Source organism: Cricetulus griseus, chromosome 6 (genome assembly GCF_003668045.3).
Source record: "Cricetulus griseus strain 17A/GY chromosome 6, alternate assembly CriGri-PICRH-1.0, whole genome shotgun sequence".
NCBI classification, from domain to species: Eukaryota; Metazoa; Chordata; class Mammalia; order Rodentia; family Cricetidae; genus Cricetulus; species Cricetulus griseus.
Window position 1 is genome coordinate 112,248,190 of NC_048599.1, and position 20,948 is coordinate 112,269,137.

Genomic DNA, 20,948 nt, shown 5'->3' on the forward strand with positions numbered 1-20,948 from the left:
TGGCTGTTCCTTATATACTTGTGGAAGTTCAATTTCCTGATAATGTCACTAAAAGTGTAACAAAATTAATTACAAAAGTATATGACACTTAACTGTAAGCAAGATGCTGTTTTGAACAACACATGAGTTGCTCATTGCTCATTTTCTATGCTGAGTCAGTAGATTGAGGAAACAAGGATGCAGGCTACAGGCATGGCACCAGCAAGTCCTCTCCTGTAGTCAGTCAAACAGGTTGCTAACTCTTTCCAATTTCTCTCCCATTTATAGACACTAGGTAACTTTTTCAGTTGAATTCATATGTGATTTAATTTTTCCAAATGCCAGGTAGGAATTTATGCTCTAAAGTATCCAAGATGTTTGCTATTAAGTTATGTGTTTTATGTACTATAAAAAGGATTTATTTATTCTTAGGAAATGTGTGGCAATGCCTGATTCAATTGGTTTAGCAAATGAATGTTCCAAGCTACAACCTGCTCATTAACAAATTAGTGAAAATATAAGCCTATTTAAATAATAATGTTAATGGAAATGAATTATATGTAATTCAGAAACATGTCTGAAAATCACAAATCAGTTTTCAAAATAATACCAGATAGGCAAAGAAAATAAAATGAGGTATACACACGGAGTTTGTCTCACTCTATTTTCTTGTTTTGTTTATGGACATGGAGTTTCTCTGAGTAGTCCTGGAACTTCCTTTGTAGACCAGTGTGGCCTTGAACTCAGGGATCCACCCACCTCTGCCTCACCAGTGCTGAGATTAAAGGCATGTACCACAATGCCTGGCTAGTTTGTAGTCTATTTATGCCACTTAGAATAGGAAGTCTAAGATGAATGCAGGCTCTGTCTGATCAAAGCCTCAGTCTTTGCTTCCTAGATGGTACCTTAAAACTTCATGTGCAGGCTCTGAAGATCCCCCATGGAAGGCCTGGGGAACAGAAAGAGTATGGGATAGGGTGTTATTGGAGGGGGGTAGGGGAGGAAGAGAGTTAGAGGGAATTGGGATTGACATGTAAAACAATCTTGTTTCTAATTGAAATAAAAAAATGGGGAAAAAACTTCCATGTGCATATGATGGATGAAACAAATATTTTCATATCCTAATCATCTGGTGGTTTTTTTTTTTTGTTTGTTTTGTTTTGTTTTGTTTTGTTTTGTTTTTTTTGTCAGACAGGGTTTCTCTGTGTAACAGCCCTGGCTCTCCTGGAACTCACTATGTAGACCAGGCTGGCCCCGAACTCACAGAGATCATTTGCTTCTGCTTCCCAAGTGCTGGTATTAAAGGCATGAGCCACCACCTCTGGGAGGTCCCTAATCACCTCTTAACATTGTTTACTTGGAAGTTTTTCAAGGTGACTTTTTCAAGGTGAGGATTCAAGTACTCAAAGCATAGCTGATACTCATCACTTATTAACGTCACATTTGTGGATTCAATGCTTGCTAACTTTCATTTGTAGCCCCCTAATCAATGTGGGGCCATGATGGCCAGTCCTAATCTTATGGCACTGTTTTTTTTTTTTTTTTTTTTTTTTGCCTGCCCAGAGATGAAATGCTCTATCCCAGTCATTAGAGTACTCAGACCTGGGTAGTAATTTATACTGGTCTCTTGAGGTGATTAAGGAAACTTAATAAGGGAGCCAGGCATCCCTTAAGGGCCATTGACCTTTTGCTCTGGAATGTCTGGGAGATCCTAGTGGCTGCAGGTGAGATAAGAACAGGATAATGATCTTGGCAGTGGCTGCGCACGCCTTTAATCCCAGCACTCATTAGAGACAGAGGCAGGCAGATGTCTGTGAGTTTGAGGTCAGACTGGTCTACAGAGAGAGTTCCAGGGCAGCCAGAGCTACAGAGAAAAGTCATCTCCAAAAAAAACAAAACAATGAATAGGATAGTGGGTTGTGAGGTATTAACAGTTGCCTTTGCTTCTCTAAAACTTGCTTATCAATATGGGAAAGAAATGAAATGGCCTTTTTATTACTATATAGAAAGAAAGGAAGAAACAACTGAGGGAAGTGAAACATTTTCCTGCCCAGTGTGGATCTTGTGAATAGTTGTAATACGTGCCTTTCTGCTGTCTGCTTTAGAACCCCACCTGAACTCCCCTTCTGTTTGGCTCAAAGATTGCTGTCCTTCTGGCAGTAAGAATAAAGTCATTTCATCCAAATTTGAATTGAGCCTAAGTCTTTGGTTTCTCCCACAACATGCAATGCCTACCACACTGGATTCAGCATTTGTCAACATGTGCCAGCAATGAGATATTTGAGTCACACCAATGAAATATCCCAGCTGCATTTAAACGTCTGTGTCCACATACATGACAAAGCAACTTAAAGAGGTGAGATTTATGAATGACTCACTGTGGAGAGGAATACAGCCCATCATCTCAGGGAAGACAGGGAGGTGTGAGCAGGTTGACATCAGTTAGGAAGCCGAAAATGGGAGATAAAGGGTTGAAACTCCCTTTTCCCCCTTCCTTTTTTGGTCAGTCTGGGGTTCCAGCCCATGTGCTGCTTACATTCAGGGTGTGTCTTTACTCTTCAGTTAAACCCCTTTAGAAACCCAAATGTGCACCATACTAAAGTTCTCCGTATTTGTCACTTCAATCACATTGGTAATAAAATTGCCTGTGTGTATCTCAACATCTGTATGTGTTTATTGTGCTCTTTTTTTGACAATTTTCCCATTTTATTTTATTATTTTTAGATGTCTGTGTTGTGCCCAAATTCTGAACCCCCCCAAATCACCAAGAGACCCATTCCAATACAAAAGCAAATCGTCTTTTATTGTTTAATGAGTTAACCTCATTAACTCGGGCCCCTTCGTCAGTCCAACACAGTGACTCTAATGAGAAGGACCCAGAGAAACCACAAGGGAGCGGGGTTTGATACGACTTATTGGGCAGCATAAGGGGAGTGTTTAGGGGTACATAACAGTCCCAAGATTGGTACGCTTCTGGGATTGGGTGACCTGTCCTGTGTTGATTGGTCAACTGGTTGTTATGGCCTATAGGCCCTCCCAGGACGATTGCTATGCTCTGCAAGTCATTGTTACGCCATTTTTTACAGTAATGCACATCCCAGAGTCCTGCCAGCTAACTTCTGATTGGTCCTGGCCATGAGGATGGTATCTCACCTCCGAGTGACTAGGGCAGGCCCAGCAAGGTCAGGCATGTGCTGAGTCAGAGGCCTACATGCCTTTTCTGCCCCCTGTCATGGCTGCTAAAGCAGGGGGCTGAGTGAGGGTCTCGTCCCTTCACCTGTTTATTTTCCAATGAGAGAGAGAAAGGGGTGTGGAATTGAGTGGGTGAGAATCTGGAGGAGTTGGGGGAGCAGAAACTAACCAGAATATGTTGCATGATAAATATCTATTTTCAATTACAAAAAAAAAAAAAAGCTAGCCACCAAACAGTACAAAGTTCTGCTTCTATGTTCCAGCTTTCAGGCTACATAAATAAGGGTCTGTTTTGTTGCCAATTTAGTGCAATGTTTTGCACATTTTTGTTCTGTATTGGTGGTCCCACTGTTTGTGATGGCTCTATGCATAGAGATAAGTGATATTAATGTTTCCTGTTGTTTCCTGTTCCTATGCACAAGGAAACATCAATGAGCCTCACAGAGAAAGCATGTCAAATGAACTCTGTGAAGGCATGAATTGCATCAGTGCTGGTTATGAATGAATGATTCAGTGTTAAGAAATCAACACTATGTAGTACACATATATGCATGTAGTCAAATTGTTTATACAAATAAAATAAAAATACACCTAATAAAAGAAATCAACACTATGTATTAAATATAATATCTGTAAACAGAAATACACACAAACCAAAATTCTGACGTTAAGAACTTGATAAAAATGTGATACAATCTTGCATTTCTCCCAGGAATGATAATATCTTAGAATACACAATGCACTGCTTGCAGCAACTGTGTAGAACTACCATGAAAAAAAAAAGAAGAAGAAAAGAAAGAGTATCAGTAACTAGGAAGACGGCTCAGTTGGTAAAGTGCTTGCCACCCAAGCATGGAGCCCTGAGTTGGCTCCTCAGCAGCTGGGCATGGTGGCATGCATATGTAATCCCAGTACTGAGGAGGCTATAACAGGCAGGTCTCTAGGTTTTACTAGCCAGAGAGCTTAGCAAAATCAGTGAGTTCCAGGCAAAAGTAAGAAATCCTGTCTCAAAACAAATAACGACAACAAGGTGGAGATAGTTCAGAGAAATGACAACCTGAAAATGACCACTGGCCTCCATGTATATGCATGCACCTCCCTCACCCCACACACATAAATAAATATCAACTATGTCATTAATTGATCCCAAGAGGCTCCAATCTCAGGGTTTTGCCTCTAGCTATTGAGAGCAAAAAACAGAAATTCCAATCCTGAAGATTTTGAGGGTTAAATGTAAAACTCTTTCCATGAAAGCTTAATCAGAAGGTAGGCTAGGCACCCTGGCTCACTGTCTGTTACCCAGAAAGGAACCTAGTGGACCACATCTGAGCTCTCTGTTTTCCTTGAAAATGGTGTGAGGCTCAGAAATGTGGAACAAGTGGAAAAAATTTTCTAACATCCTTTGGATTCTTTTACTATTCAAGTAAGCTGCTTCAATTCTTTACAATTGTCCTCTTATTAAAAATCAGACTACTTCGGTCCCTCTCACTAAAAAACATATGAACTCTAATATGAACTCCAGTAGTTGTAGCTGTACATGTATTTATGTAGAAAGTATAGGTGCACACAAGCATAATCATAAAACCCAAACAAAATAAAAATATGGAATCAGATAAGGAAAATAAAAGTCTTTTACACATGTATGTGGAATAATGTATACACATGTAAATGTGGTTCATTTGTATAGGGGAGCACATCTATGTTTGGGTGAATACATATGTGTGTGGAGGCCAGAGATGGACACCAGACATCTTCCTAGATTGCTTAACATTTTTGTACTTTGAGATATGGTGTCTCGACAAATCTAGAGCTCGCCAATCCAGCTAGGCTAGCTAGCACTAAGGCTCCACCTGTGGTTCACCTGTCCTAGCACTGGGATTACACGTACACACCGAGAAACCTGCCATGTTAAGTGGCTTCTAAGCATCTGAAAACTCAGGTCTTCTGGCTTAAGTAAAAAGGCAAGCATTTTACCAACCAAGCCCTCCCCCTAACTCCCAAATTAGATTTGTGAATGTCATACATTGATGTTTAAATGCTTTTGGGGGGGTTGTTTGTTTGTTTGTTGTTTTTTGTTTATTTGTTTTGTTTTGTTTTCAAGACAGGGTTTCTCTGTGTAACAGCTCTGACTGTCCTCGAACTAGCTCTGTAGACCAGGCTGGCCTCGAACTCACAGAGATCCTCCTGCCTCTGCATCCCAAGTGCTGGGATTAAAGGCTTTAAAATATCAGTTTAATACTATGGGTTTAGAAATTCAGGAGTTTGAGTCAGTGTATCTAAACAGTATATTTTAGTCACTCTTCTATAGTCCTCCAACTCTAAGACTGTCAATTGTAGTGAATAAGAATGCAATATTTGGCAGTTGGTAAAGTGTGAAACAAAAAGAACTGTTACTTCTTAATCAGAATGAATGTAGACTGGACCATCTAGCCCTGATGTGTCCATTGGGTAAATGTCAACCAGGCTTACTGTCCTAGTTAGGGTTTCTATTGCTGGGAAAAGACACCATGACCATGGCAATTCTTACAAAGGAAAACATTTAATTGTGGTGGCTTACAGTTTTAAAGGTTTAGTCCAATATCATCATGGTGGGAAACATGGCAGCATGCAGTCAGGCATGGTGCTGGAGAAGGAGCTGAGAGTTCTACATCTTGATTCACAGACAATAAGAAGTAAACTGTGTCACTGGGCATAGCTTGAGCATAGGAGACCTCCATGTTCACCCCACCACACCTAATGACACACTTCCTCCAACAAGACCATATCTATTCCAACAATGCCACACTTCCTAATAGTGCCACTGTCTATGGAGGCTATTTTCTTTCAAGCCATCACACTTACAAAGTAAATCAATGGCAGTCTAATTACATTTGAAAACCATTTTCTCATGAGCATTTACTTAGCTTTTTAAAAATTATCTTATTTTACATGTCTGAGTGTTTTGCCTACATGTACATAGGTGTGTGTGCCTGGGCCCGTGGAGGTCAGAAGTGGGCATCAGATCCCCTGGAAGCACTGTGTGGGGATTAGGAACCAAACCTAAGTCCTGTCTAAGTACACATGTGTGTTCTTTATCACTGAGCCATCTCTCTAGCCCAATAAGCATTTGAGGTACATCTACTATTTTAATAGAGACATACAACAAGGAATAGCTTTCTAGAGGTGCTGAAAGCTGTAGTGAGCACATGTGAAGAGTGAGTCTTTGGAACATGACTATTGGCATGTGATTTTTTTTAGCCAAAAATGTGTTCTAGAAAACCTTTCATATGTGCATACTACAAACCAGAAGTTTAGTTGAGTTGGTGAAATAATTAGGTGATGAGCGTCAAGTTCTAATAAACTTAGACAGAATTTCTTTTTCTGTTTTGTGGCTTATGCTGCCTGGCTTTATGTCAACTTGACATAAACTAGAATCACTGGAGAGATGAGACCCTCAGTTAAGAAAATTCCCCAGGAAGACCAGGCTGTAATCAGGTAAGCCTTTAGGGTAGTTGTGTAGGAAGGCCCAATTCATTGTGGGAAGTAGGATCCCTAGACTGATGGTCCTGGGTTCTACAAGAAAGCAGGCAGAGTAAGCCATGGGGAGCAAGCCAGTAAGCAGCATCCTTCTGTGGTCTCTGTATCAGCTCCTGCCCCCAGGCTCTTGCACTGACTGCTCTTCAGGAAAAACTGATCAGGTCCTGTGAGATGAAATAAACACTTCCTTCACTAAGCTGCTTGGCCATGTTGTTTCCTCACAGCAATAGAAACCCTAACTAACCTTTACAGAAACATAAAGACACGACAACGTCCCTTTAGTAAGTACTACCTACCTAGAGTCAGCCTCTAGGCTTCTTACACAAAGGAATACTGGCTAAATCTCAGTTAAAAGGCTATGTCCATAACTAAACAATGGCCTTCATAGATTCTGTATTATTGGAGAACTCAGTCATTACTAGATATACAAACATTCCAGGCCTTGCAGTAAGCAGTTTGCATTCCATCCTTAGAACAACATCAGGACATGGCACTGGTGCCACACTCATTTAACTGACCTGCCAATCACACAGGAATTAAGCAGACAGTGCTAAGATGTGGCTCAGGCACCCTGAAGTTGGAGTACCCACACATAAATGACTCCATGCTGTTAGACTGAGACTGAATAACACTTAACTTATATACAGTGAGCTCTTTCTTTAGTAAACGAATACAAAGATGGATTCACTTAGAAGACTCACTCATGAAACTGGATTTAATGTCATTTTCTTGAAAACAAACAAAACTACTACTATTTCATGTGGCTATTCCATTTTTTGGCAACTATGACCATCTATGCTTTTTCTTGCATTTATTTATTTATTTTAGTGTGTGTGTGTGTGTGTGTGTGTGTGTGTGTGTGTGTGTGTGTGTGTGTGTGTGGAGGATGCAAATGTTAGAGGACAAGTTGTAGGAATTGTTTCCCGTGTCAACTTCAGGTTGTCAGGCTTGGTGGCAAATGGTATTACTAGCTGAGCCATTCTTGACTCTCCCGGAAAATGAGTTTAACTATGTAAAGATTTGCTGATGTTGCAGAATATTACTTTAGCTATGTAAAGGTGTGCTGTATTTGTTTATGCTGCATTTGTTTAACTATGTAAAGATGTATTGCTTTTTCACCTCGCCTGCCTAAGGCACCTGATTGGTCTAATAAAAAAAAAAAAAAAACAGAGAGGTGAGAGGTGAGACAGAGAATAAGTAGGAGGAGGAATCTAAGCTTGGGAGAAAATGAGAGAAAATGAGACTGAGACACCTGAGGCCAGCCATGCAGGCAGCTGCCAGGCAGCCAGATGCAGAGGAAGCAGGGAAATAGGACATACGGAATGAAAGAAAGGTAAAAAGCCCCAAGGAAAGACATAGATGGAGAGAAACAGGTTAAATTAAGTTACAAGACCTGGTAAGACTAGCATAACATAAGGCCAAGCATTCATAACTAATAAGTCTCCGTGTCATGATTTGGGAGCTGGTAGTTGAAGAAATCCTGCTACAATATTTGCTTCTTTAATGTTAAAAATTCTAATGAAAACTGAGAAGTAATAGAAAACTCTAGTCTAATCTTCCTGTGTTACCATTTAAACAAGATGCTTAAGAGTGATTTGAAACTAATGGGGCCTGGAATAGATCATTGGGGATTTTCAAAAGAATAGGCAATTCTGTACAAGATGAAAAGAAACATGTTCGCAGTCTTTCTCAGAGGAGAAGAGAAACAGAAACTTAATATTTAGGAAACAAGGGCAATGATGAAAGGAAAAGCAAAGAAAATGTAACAAGAGGAAACACTTGTGGGAAAAAAAGCGCAGAAGGTAAATCATCATGCAAAACTACAAATGGACAAAAGAATATTTTTACATTGACTTGTTCATGGTGTGTGTGTGTGTGTGTGTGTGTGTGTGTGTGTGTGTGTGTGTGTGCCCATGCCACAGCAACTATGTGAACATCAGAGAACAATTTGCAGGAGTCTGTTCTCTCCTTCTACCATGTGAGTTCTGGTCTTCACAAGTGTTTTTACTCACTGAACTATCTCACTGGTCCAACAAAGATAACTGTTGAGAAATTGTTAATGGAGTTTTATTTTCTTACCATCATTTTTATAGAAGGAGTCCTATCAAAACTGTGACAGAGTCTTAGAAAAAGATGTTCCTGTCTATTCTCCCTCTGGTGCCACACTCAATCTTCAATCAGCTGGTGACTTTCATTTGAAAATAAATACAAAATTTCCTTTGATGAATATCATGGAGTGTTGATTGTGGGAGACTGGTAAAGACATCTAGATGAAAAATCAAACCAACCAGTGGTGACACAGCACTGCTTCAATAGCCTAGTCTTAGATTATCTTCATAGCAGTTATCCTGCTCAGGTACACTGGATATTTTAAAATTATTATTATTATCTGTCTTCACTCCCCCTTTTTATGTGGGTACAATAAAAATAGGAACTTTATGATACTAAAAGCATTTAGAAAAAAGATGGCCATACATTTGGTGACTATTTTGAAGTGACAAATGAATAATGTAATTTCAATACCAACATTTAATCAACTACTTGTGCCCTGTATCCACCAGGATCTTTGTTGTCATGATAATGACACCATGTCGCCATATCCAACCAGCAATCCCTTCTGAATCTTCAGTGTTTGAAACTAAGAGAAGATGGGGGGGAAATGCCAGGGCCTAGAATGATTTGTGGTTTATCGGTCAATTTTTGCTGTACCATATTGAATAAAATCCATTGGCAGCTGGGGAATTGGTTAATATATTTTGGTAATAGCTCAAAAAGATACCTTTTGTAGATTCAGTAACTAAAATGAATTCTAATTGGATGCAAAGTCAATCCCCCAAATTAAATAATGAAACATTAGCATTTTATGAAGAAACAGAAGGGGAAGAGCCTGCAATCACCTGGGCAACTTCACTTGTGCATCTGACTGGAGGCCCACCCCAGTGGTGGATCCACAACTCCTATTCAGGGCAGAAATCATCATGAACTTGGTCCTCATAAAGCATTTTACAGGTTGCAGTTGACAATCCTTGTGTGTGTGTGTCCGGGTCAGAGTCTTAGCTATGTTCTACAAACTAGAGAATAACACTGCTCTGGTTATCTTGAATGCTGTCATGAGGCTCATGGAAGCCCTGCAGTTCTCCTATGGTTTTAAAAAGAATCCTTAGGCTTCCCCAGCTTTCCTTACAGATTAATTGTGCTAAACTTTTTTTTTGTGATAACTTCCTTTCTCCATATATTCTGGACTAGGAAGCTCTATTCAAAGTGTTAATGTCCCTCCATATTTGGTCATATTAATTGCCAGCCTGGTGGACAGCAACCCACAGACTCACATTTGTGCAGTTTCCTTACTGAAACAAAGCTGCTGGTCCCCCCACCCTCACTCTGAATGCCTTTTTCCTCTCTCTCTCATGACATAGACAAATGTTGATATTTACTACAAGGCAGTACATTAGTTGCTAATTAAGTTCCTAGATGCTTCAGCCAAAACTTGCTGTAATGAATCCAAGAAAAGAATGACAGCTATATCAAAAATAAGTTGTTGAGGGTTTTTTGTTTGTTTGTTTTATTTTATTATAAGAGAGTTGTCTACTAAAGAATACAGGGAACCTACATACTGAGAGGTAGGAAGCCTGCAGTGTTGGTTGGCTTACTCCTAGACTGAGCTGATGGCTAAAGTCAGCCTGCATCTGTCACTAGGCAGGCCTAGGTCAAAGCTGTATAAATATTATACTACCAATCAAAGCACGAGAAAATAAAGCTGTTTAGTAGACTTCACTTTTTATACTGAAGCCCCAGTTCTTGGAGGAAAAAATTAGTTCTTGGGACCCCACTGGGTCTAAGGTTTACTGTGCCTGGGTTGCAAAAGTGCCTCCTGGGTTCCATTATTCTGGATCCTTCCTTTACCTGTCTCACCCCAACCCATCGCCCGCCTCCCCAACCTTACACACACACACACACACACACACACACACACACACACACACACACACACACACACACACACACACACACACACGTGAGGGTAACTCAACTTTTTCAAACAGGGTTTAGTGCAATTCTTCATTTCGCCTGAGACCTTCCTAGCCCTCTACATGTTAACTGACAAGTGAGGCCGGTCTTCTAAGCAGCACGCCTTGAGGAAGACAAAATACCGGAAAACCAAACACTGCAGAGCGTGCCTGCTTTCTGAACACAGGGGAGAATTCGCTTTCCCATTCGGTTTCCCAAGTCCCCCGTGGTGTTCTTGGCCATAGTTCTCGCCTAATCAGTTGCGTCCACGGGCTGCCCCTCCCTAAGGAAACCTAATTCTCTGATCCGGAAGTTGACGTTAGTGAAGTCCGGAGAAGAGAATCAAAACAGAAACCAAGCCTGCAACTTCTGTGATCTGCAGGCGGAGGACAGCGCTTAAAGCTCCTGGGAGGGTGAGCAGCTCTACAGTAGTCCAGTGCGAGTGGTCCGGAGACTACACCTTCCTGCAACAGAGCATTCCTCGCCCACCTGCCACCTGTCCGGTGCCACCGATGGATCCAGGGTTCTGAGGCCACCTGGTACCTGCCGCGCGCAGGAGGTCTGGGCGGGGACCCACTCCCACCTGTGGATCGTCTGCTCTCCCGGGAGACTCCTCTACCATCCCCTGTGAACCAAGGATGTCGAATGTCTGTTCTACAGAGGACAGCTTCTGCTACCTCATCTCAATCTTCAGGAGCAGGTTGAAAAAGTGCTTTGAGGTGGAGCCTGTGCTGGACTACTTGACCTTTCTGCCCACAGAAACCAAAGAGCAGATTCTGAAGAAGGCAGCCACCTGTGGGAACACCAGCGCTGCGGAACTGCTGCTGAGCACTTTGGAGAAGAGGGAGTGGCAGCCTGGCTGGACGCAGATTTTCGTGGAGGCCCTGGAGCACAGTGGCAGCCACCTAGCCGCGCGCTACGTCAGACTCACCGATCTGCCCTCTCCCTCCATTGAGACGGCCCATGATGAATGTCTCCACCTGCTAAATCTCCTTCAGCCCACTCTGGTGGATAAGCTCCTGATTAACGATGTCTTGGATACTTGCATGGAGAAGGGACTGCTGACACCTGAGGACAGAAATCGGGTAGGTGTCATTTTAGATGGAGATGGGTTTATGGAAGATTTTTGCAAAGCAGGGTTGCTTGTACATTTCCCCATAGAGAGTGGCCTTTGACTTCTTTGGGCACACCCCCTGCTCCTCTTTTTATGGTTCATGTTCAAATTAACCCACAGAGTGTCCATTTAACAGATGAGAAAAACCAGGTAAGTGAAACAATTTGCTGTTGGTCTCCCAGAAAGAACAGAAGCGTGTCTACCATCATTGTGATTCTCCAAATCCAGGTGATGCTGACTTATATCATTTAGTTCCCGTACTTCTCCAAGTAGCCGTCAGCAAGCTGTGGCCCACCGGCTGCATCCAGCCTTCCACTCACATTTTAAGAACCAGAAGCTAAGGTACAATTAGCAATCTGATTTTTCAACTTTAAGTGTTTATAAAGTTTTATTGAAACTCTCTTTCTTATTGCTTATATACACTCTTTCATGGCTGATTTCTCACACTTGGAGGTAATATGGCCTGTAAAGCTAAAATTTTTATTGCCAGGTCCCCAGTGTCCCTCAACCATGCCTTAAATAGTATACACATCTCATTAAATCTTGGTCCAAATGAAAAATCACATCTCATTTCTCTCATTAATCAAAGTTTCCATATTTAAAAAATATGGAAATTCTGAAAGAATTTGGTTAAGTTCAGAGATAGTCAACTGACAAATGCGCTAGTCTTAGGCTTTCACACTAGTGAAGGAGTGGATGATGTTTTTTGGAGTAACATTTGTATGGGTCAGCTTAACAGGTGATTTAATAATATAATGTTAGTTGTTTGTCCGAGAGTGGAGATGCAGCATGCTGAGCTCTCTGCATCTGGCTTACCTAGTGTTGCAAGTTGAAAGTCTTGTTTGGGAGCTGGAAAGATGGCTCAGTTATTAATAGCAAGTACTGTTCTTGCAGAGGATGGGAATTCAGTCCCTAGTGGCCATGTCAGGTGTCACACAGCTGTCTGTAACTTCTAAAGATCCAGGGAGCTCTGTTGCCCCTGGATTCCACCTGAACTACACCCACATGTAAATACTCCCCCCCACACACATAATTAAAAACAAAATAAAATTAAATTTAAAGCCTTTATTTGAAAACATGTGGACAAATAACTCATTATTATAAGTCAAAGGTTTCATGTCTACTGTGCTATGATTTTGGCATTTTCCTTTTCTTTTGACTCATTGGTTGCATCTTCATTATAGACTCTGGGCATCAGATTGATTGGCTCTAGGCTATGATTCGACTTGGCCTTTAGTTATTAATATCAATGGTACCTTAGAGAGTCAGCAGCTCCCACGACTACCCAGAGCCAAGTACGCATCTCATTTTGATGTCCAGTTTCTCCAACGAGTGAATTCGTTCGCACTGTTGACAGTTGCATTTATATCATTTTGTGTATTGAGAACTGACTAGAACGCATTATAGTAGTCCAGCTGGATATGACAAATGTGTACATCACGGTGGCAGAATCTTAATTTGGAAGAAAGTATGCAGCCTCCAAGCCAGCTGGAGATGGAAGATGGCATTTCCAGCCACAGTAGCTGTTAGGAGGTCCAGAAGCAACAGAGTCCAGTCACACCACAAAGCTGTTTATGTTTGCTGGTATGATGTCCCGAGTGCCAGAGAATCAGCACTTCTCCTTGTTTACTCTAAATACTTCTGCCTATCAGCATCACTTTTGTCTTGCCTGGGTTGAATTTCTGCCAGCTACATTTTATCCAAGTTCTTGATTCTGGCAAGCTTGGAGGCAGCTAGCAGTAATGCAAGGAATTTGACATCAGAGAAGATGGGTAGTAAAAGGACTTTTGTGTACTGGCAGCAGTTAAGCTAAAACAACCCAAACTTTCTCCCAGTTTCACATTTCTAAGGAATCCCTGAGAGAAGGAAGAGCTATAGATTTGAGGCTAAGGAGCAGTGGTGAGTCTGTAGGTGTCTGTAACCATTCCTCGTGCATCATTTTACATTATCAGCTCTAAAAGTAAACTTGAAGCCCAATGGGAAGGTAGTGTTACATTTGGAGGAATCATCAAGGGTCATCAAATGTTTGCCTTACAAGAGCAAGGTGGGATGGGACAATCACAAGAATTTAGAATGGGAAGGTGCAGCCTGGAGGTCTGCCTTTGCTTTACTGTATGAGAAATTTGGTTCCCTGATCCTAAGTTTACCTGGCAAAATGAATAGCACAATAATGTCTAGCCTCACATCAATACTAGCTGAGAAATGTTAAAGAAAAAGCTTCATAAACAATCAGTTATTTTGATATGAAGATTATATTGACTTTATCACACATTTGGCTCTTTAATTTAGGGGTAAAATTACAGGGATTTAGGTTAATTCCCCACATAAAGACCAACTTCTTAATATCTGCAAATTAAGTTCATTTGAGAGAAAAATTGTCTTTCACCTTGTAAATACCTAGGCACTATCTGGTGCTAGTATTTTCATCATTTGATTGGTGTTTGAGTTTATTTGCAAAAAACAAACCACAAAAAGAAGAAAAAAGAAAAAAGAAGAAATAAAAAGAAAATTGAGTTGAAGATATATGATAAGCTAAATATGATATGATGTTGGGAAATAGATGGTTGGTGGGCATTAAATTTCCAAAATTGAATTTTGGTAATTTCAAAAGACATCAGAAGTTAAGCTTAACTAATTGATCAGGGCTTTTAAAAATGATATTATTATTATTATTATTATTATTATTATTATTGTTTTCTTGTAGACCTCTGAGTTAACCTTTACAAAGGCTGAGAAGCTGTCTTATAGACATTTTCTGTTTGATCAGTTATTTTAATGTTGACTTCTTACACCATCTGCCATCCTAGCTGGCCCCCAGATGATTTGAGAATAAGTACCCCAAGAACATATTTGACTTATTGATTTCATCATTCTTTCAGAATGAATGATTTGAGTGACATCTTTGCCATGTACCATGTTAATGTGAGAAGACAAAAAACAAAAAAACCACAGAGATGGTGCTTGTCTGATGTTTACGTAATAGTGTTAATCAGAACTCAGTCTTCCTAGTTTAAGACTGTATGCTGCATTAGTGAGTATATAAATTAGACTCACTAATAAATACAGGATTCATTTTACAAATAATCAAATAGAATGATCCTCACAGTAATGGAATGCTCCTATATTGCCCGTTTTCCCCAGGATACTTAGTGACAACTAGGGGAAGTCCATCAGCACAGATCACAAAACAGCTCTGAGACAGAAGTGATCACATTTCATTGTATAGTAATATCTATATGGACAGCTATGAAGAGAGACAGATGTGTGTTTTAGCCCTGGCTGACATCACTAAACACCTGCAGTCTTGGAGGTCATATACCTTTCATCTACATGGAAAACTAAGATACAGTGATACCCCAGATAGACAGAGTCTAACTCTTCCAATATGAAGTTGAATGCCCAAGTAAGTTTTCCCTCAAGTACTGTATTATTAGGCAAATTAGGGAGGACAGGGCTCTTTGGGGCAAAAAAGTAAAAAGATATTATCAGTGTGCATTTGACAATTTACTTGGCAAAACATGAACAAATTCTTTGTTTAGGACATGAATTTTGCTTCCTAATTTGCTGTTGTCTGAAAATTGAACTCTGCTGGCTTTGAAAGGTCATTATTATATTTAAATAGCTCCCTAAAATATAAGACGAAGAGAAAACTTTTGTATTTAATAGTACAATTGTCTTGGAAATCCAGTACTTTATGAAAATAGCATTGCTTTCTTCACTTATTTCTGCTGAAAAGTCTAGAATATTTAAGAAGTGAACATTTCCTATCCACAAATTCACCCATGTTTCTTATTCCATAAATTAATTGATATGGTATCTACATATGGACATTTTTAACTTCAAAGGACAAATTTCAGTTGGGGAGGGTATCATTTTGTTTCTTGCTACAATTGTAAATAGATATTAACCTCCTGGGAGTTAAAGTTTTTGTGCTTATCTGATGGATAAATATCACTGCCGCATTTTAAGAGAACAGAGCAACTAAAACATGGGTACATGTGATTACTTTAAATGGTGTGCTTTCTAACACTAAAAAAAAGGAAGATATTAAAAATTGAGAACACGGATGAAGCCACCAAAAAACAGATAATAGATGTAGTTTCACATTCAAAAATTAAAAATCCTTAGGAAAAAAGTGCACCATCATTGATCCTCAAATGCCTGGGGAAAGAAAGTATGAAATCCCAGATTCATCAGGAAACATAAACTTGATAGATTACTACTTGAAGGAAAACTGGTTAATAGAATACTCATAGGATTTTAATGTGAATGATGATTACAAAGCTTTAGTCACTGTCCTTAGAAAATTCAGATTATTTGTATCAGATATAGTTAAAGTTGTTTATAGGATGGAAAGATAAAAAAAATGGATGTCAAGTTAAAATAAGAGTCTGAGATCATTCTTATTTACATGTGTAGCAATTATGCTTCAGATTATCAGAAAACAATAAAAATCTCACATATTTCAGAACAGACAAAAGATTTCCCATCATGAGACTACCAGCAAAGTTAGTAAACACCAGGACTGAGCAAGAAACTGCTTATAAAATACTATGGGGAGATGGCTGAAATGTTTGAGGTTCAAATAATAATTTTAACACTTTTGCCAGAAAGTGAACTTAGAATTGGAAAGAATTTTTAGCTGGAATTACAGCTCAGGAAGCCAACATTCATCCTGGTAACTCAATTACCTAGGATCAAATCTGTGTCTGCTACTTACTGGCTTTGGGACCTTAGTGGATGCTAAAAGTCTCTGTATCTTGGATTCTGATACACTCAGGATTTCTGTAGTTGCCACTCCCATGCTATTTTGGCCTATTAGATTTGTATCAATGAACACAGCAGTAGCTAATAAAACTGGATCATCTGAGATGGCTTCAAATGTAAAGGCACCTGCTGCAAAGCTAAGGACCTGAGTTTGATCATTCCAGGAACCCACAGGACAGAAAGAAAGAACCCACTCTAGTAAGTTGTCCTCTAACTTTCATAAACACATTGTATGCCCCACACCACACTCCATAAATCAATAATAAGAAATGAAAAGGTAATTAAAAATTTTAAAGATGAAACTAACTATCTCTAGAGTGAGATTCAGGTGAGCACTGTAGGTACTTAGTTTGTCTACCAGTAAACTCTTTGCAAAAGCAAATACTTTCACATCATCCCTGGGGAAAGCTAGTACTAAATTTGTGCCAGGCACTGATGCAAAAAATTCCAACAGTCCTCATATATGGCCTCTACATGTGCTCACTAGTAATCGTAACACACACACACACACACACACACACACAAACACACACACACACACACACACACACACTGAGAGAGAGAGGGGGAGAGAAAGAAGTAATTCTTCATTATATCTCAAAAGGAATATTGAATGTGCAAAAATTTGAAGAAATGTTATCTTTGCAATAATAAGTATTGCAAATATTGAATAAGCAAGAAGATAAATCTGCATCACTAACTACTTAGTTCCAAATAGGTAACAGTCAAAGAAGAGGCCATGAAATAAATGCTTGATTCCCCACTTATAAACTTCATGGTTTGAAAGAAAATAGCAAGCCCAAAATATATAGAAAAAAATGTCTTAAATTCTGGTGAGCAGAGACAAGCAGACCTGGTGGTTCACTGACCAGCCAGTCTAGCCAAATAGCAAGTTCCTAGACCCTCAAATAAAGAGAAGACATGAATAAGGAAGACAGCAAAGGTCAATTTCTGGCCATCACACATGCATACACAGAGGAGTACACAGGTATACATTAATATCCATATCACATACACATATACAGAGATATATACACACAGACACATAACCCACACATATGTACACAGAGACACATACATAGACACACACACACACACACACACACAGACATACAATAGACACACAGAGATATAGACATACAAACACACACATGCACATACACACATAGACATACACATACACCCACAGACATACACATAGACACACACAAGCCATAACATGAAAACAGATTGAAGATACTTTCTCTTGACTTTGGTCACAGAAGCTCAAGCAAAACATTTATTAGTTTCTCAACTATTTACTATTTCCTTTATAATAAAATTTTTGTTTAGGAGTTTCATTTGTGGTGGGAACTGCAGAGGAAATGAGGAGTGAGAGTTAAAGGACAGTTTGTAAGAACTGGTTTTCCCCTCCCACCATGTGATGTCTGGGAGTGAAATCAGCCATGAAACTTAGCAGCAAGTGCCTCTAACCACTGAGCAACCAATTCAGCCTAATGAAAACAATTCTCTGGATTAAAAAATACTGCATATTTAGAAGAGGATTTGATTCAATGACTTTTTTTCCCTGATAGATTCTGGAATAATTGCATGGAACACTGCTGTTTTCTTTAGTGTTTGGATATAAGCATTTGTTTATATGTACGCTTAACCCCTTGACTTTCCTTTTTGAGGATTTTCACTTTTCATGTGTTCAGACAGTGTTTCCTCTTCCTTCCTTTATGTTGAAATGATAGATTTCTGGTGCAGGAAATGCTGGGAATGAGTCAGGTGTAAGAGAGCTGTTGAGAAGGATCGTGCACAAAGAAAACTGGTTTTCTACCTTCCTGGATGTTCTTCGCCAAACTGGAAATGATGCACTCTGCCAAGAGCTAACAGGTGCTGGCTGCCCTGAAGACATTGCAGGTATTCCTAATTCTAGCAGTGATACAGTGCGATTGAGAAGTCAATGAAGCCTCCAACTGTAATGTCAAACACCAGGACTTCTAGAGTCAACATTTTTAAGTGGGAAGAATTGATTTCATCTCCTTTACAAATGAGAAGGCCAATGTGTGGGAAAGACTCTGTTATGAGTCCCCTAGCACACTGGAATGACCACCAGTTCAGCAACAGTCCATCATTCAAATCTTATTTTTGAAATGAGATAATCACCTCAAATTTTTATTAAGATATTTTTACATTAGAAAGACACAGATAAATTGGAAGAAACTATATTTTTGATTCTTAATATTATAAAAGGCTTATTCTTATGAACACACATAATTTTCACCTAATATGAATTTTTAAATATTCAATAATAATATTCTAAAATAATATATTTTACATACTTCCTTTGTAAACTTAATTTAAACTGCCCCATTGAGTTTTTCCTTTCAAAAATACGTATCCTGTTTTCAAAATATCTTATGCAGAAAAAACAAGTCCATTATTAATAAATAATTATCAACATTATAATTATTTCATGTTTTCCCTTCTGTTATTCAGCAATCATTCAGTGAACTTGTAGCAGGAACTGTTCTAGATGATGAGGATATGGAGTTGCAGGAGACCTGGGAAAGTCCTCCTTTTCTGTTCATTCTAGTAAAATGATTCACTCAGTAAATGATTTTCTGAATGGGCTCTGCAAATAGAACCAATAATAGGTGGAATTGAAGGACTGTGATTAGTTCAATTATGTTGCTAGATTTTAAGAGAAACATTTGCTGTGTTTTACTGTGTGGCTTATGAAAATCTTTTACTTTTGCCAAGTAGTTTGAAGTTCTGAAGCATGTAAATATATTTCACTCTATTTATCAGAAGAGATTAAAATAGCTTTCAAAATCGGACAGAAACTCCAAGATTTCTCAACGCGGAAGTTCTAATGTTTCTACTAAAATTACAGGTGTGGGTGTACCTGTATCTACATCTGTAACTGTCTATTGTGATTAATCTACATCATCTCCATCACCTATGATTACATCCAAGGAGACAGAAACAGATACAGTAGAAAAGCTCAATAGAGAAAATCAGACCATTTTTACTGTGAACTATAAGAAAATACGAAAAGGATTATAAAATGATAAGAATGAGCTACATGGAAACCAGTAGGAAGAGGCTAGCATCATCCAGATGGCTGGGCAAGATAATTTTCTATCCTCCCCGCCCCCAGATAAACACCACACAATGTCACATGTTTGTAGTAAACATAGGTGAGGCTCTAATGTCCTGAAGCTGTTTGTTTTCGTTGGAATTTTCTAAGAATTTGAGGGAGCTAGTGAAAGGTGAGTCCAGCTAGGTTCAAAAATCAGATAGGGCTGCGTGCGGCTGTCTCAAGCCTAGCTCAGGAACCCCAGCCTGTGAACCCATTTTGTTGGCCAAGTGTAGTTCTCACCACACACCAAAAAAAAAAAAACTTCTCTTTGCATCAGAGAGGGTTACAAGTAGCAACTGGTCATCAAACATCAGCTGACTGTGGAGAGCCCAGCCCCAATGCATACATCTGAAACACAACTCTTGCCCCTAAGACTCAGGGAACATCACTGAAGAGGGAACATAAGGATTGTAAGAGCTAGAAGACCAAGAAGTCTGATGTGACACTGTGTCTCTTAGAAATGACAGGGAAGCTACACCCATGATACCATATTGTTGATATGACCTGGGCAATGACAATATCAATACTAAAAGTAAAGCAGAAGTGGGAGGTCTCATGGGGTCTCTTCCCTAGACCACGAAAAAAAAATTATGAGCAACTAATGTCTTCAAAGAAGAGGGAGAATTTGTTTCTCCCAGCAATGTACCCCTAATTTATTATCTAATACAAAGTAGTCAGCTCTGAAATCACACACACTCAATCAAAACTAAAGGGACTCAGCAAGTTGTATTTCATATTTATGCACATGTGTGTGTTTGTGTGTGTGTTTTAGTGTAACAATAAAAATCAAGGAAAAGGAGGCCATCAATCTGAGAAGAAGGGGAGAAGACATGGGAGGGGTTGGAAGCAGGAGACATAGGAAGGGACAGAGGGAGGAAAGAGGAGAAGTAATCTAATTCTATTTCAATTAAAATTTTTAAAAATTGAAAAAAGTCATGAGTTTCATGATCTCTCTTTCTCTCTCTCTGGTGTGTGTGTGTGTGTGTGTGTGTGTAACAACTATATACATAATATTTATATTAGGTATTTAAGTAAACTGTTTTATTGCTAGTTTTAGGGTTTATTTAAGAGACGTCACCTCTACGTTCCTTCCCATTTCTCCCTTTTGGAAAAGAATATTGCTCTGTGTTGGTTTCAGGCCTATATTCTGGGGTCCAAATTGTCTGCCTTCTCAGTCGCCAAATGGAGGGGAATTTACCTCAGGATCAGTCACACAGTCTCATACATGATATAGGTAATATT

At 39.4% G+C, this 20,948-nt stretch overlaps 1 protein-coding gene across 2 annotated transcripts in view; it reads left to right on the forward strand.

Moving 5' to 3' along the window:
* The first annotated feature begins 11,001 nt into the window (after positions 1 to 11,001).
* Positions 11,002 to 20,948, forward strand: part of Ifih1 (interferon induced with helicase C domain 1) — a 53,421-nt gene continuing 43,474 nt past the window's right edge. Inside the window, exons 1-2 of one of the 2 annotated variants that reach the window (XM_027420316.2) lie at positions 11,002 to 11,780; positions 18,313 to 18,481. In XM_027420316.2, the coding sequence (XP_027276117.1) occupies positions 11,334 to 11,780; positions 18,313 to 18,481 (616 nt within the window). In that variant the 5' untranslated portion in view covers positions 11,002 to 11,333. The remainder of the gene's footprint in view (positions 11,781 to 18,312; positions 18,482 to 20,948) is intronic. The other variant, XM_027420315.1, reaches the window with a different exon arrangement.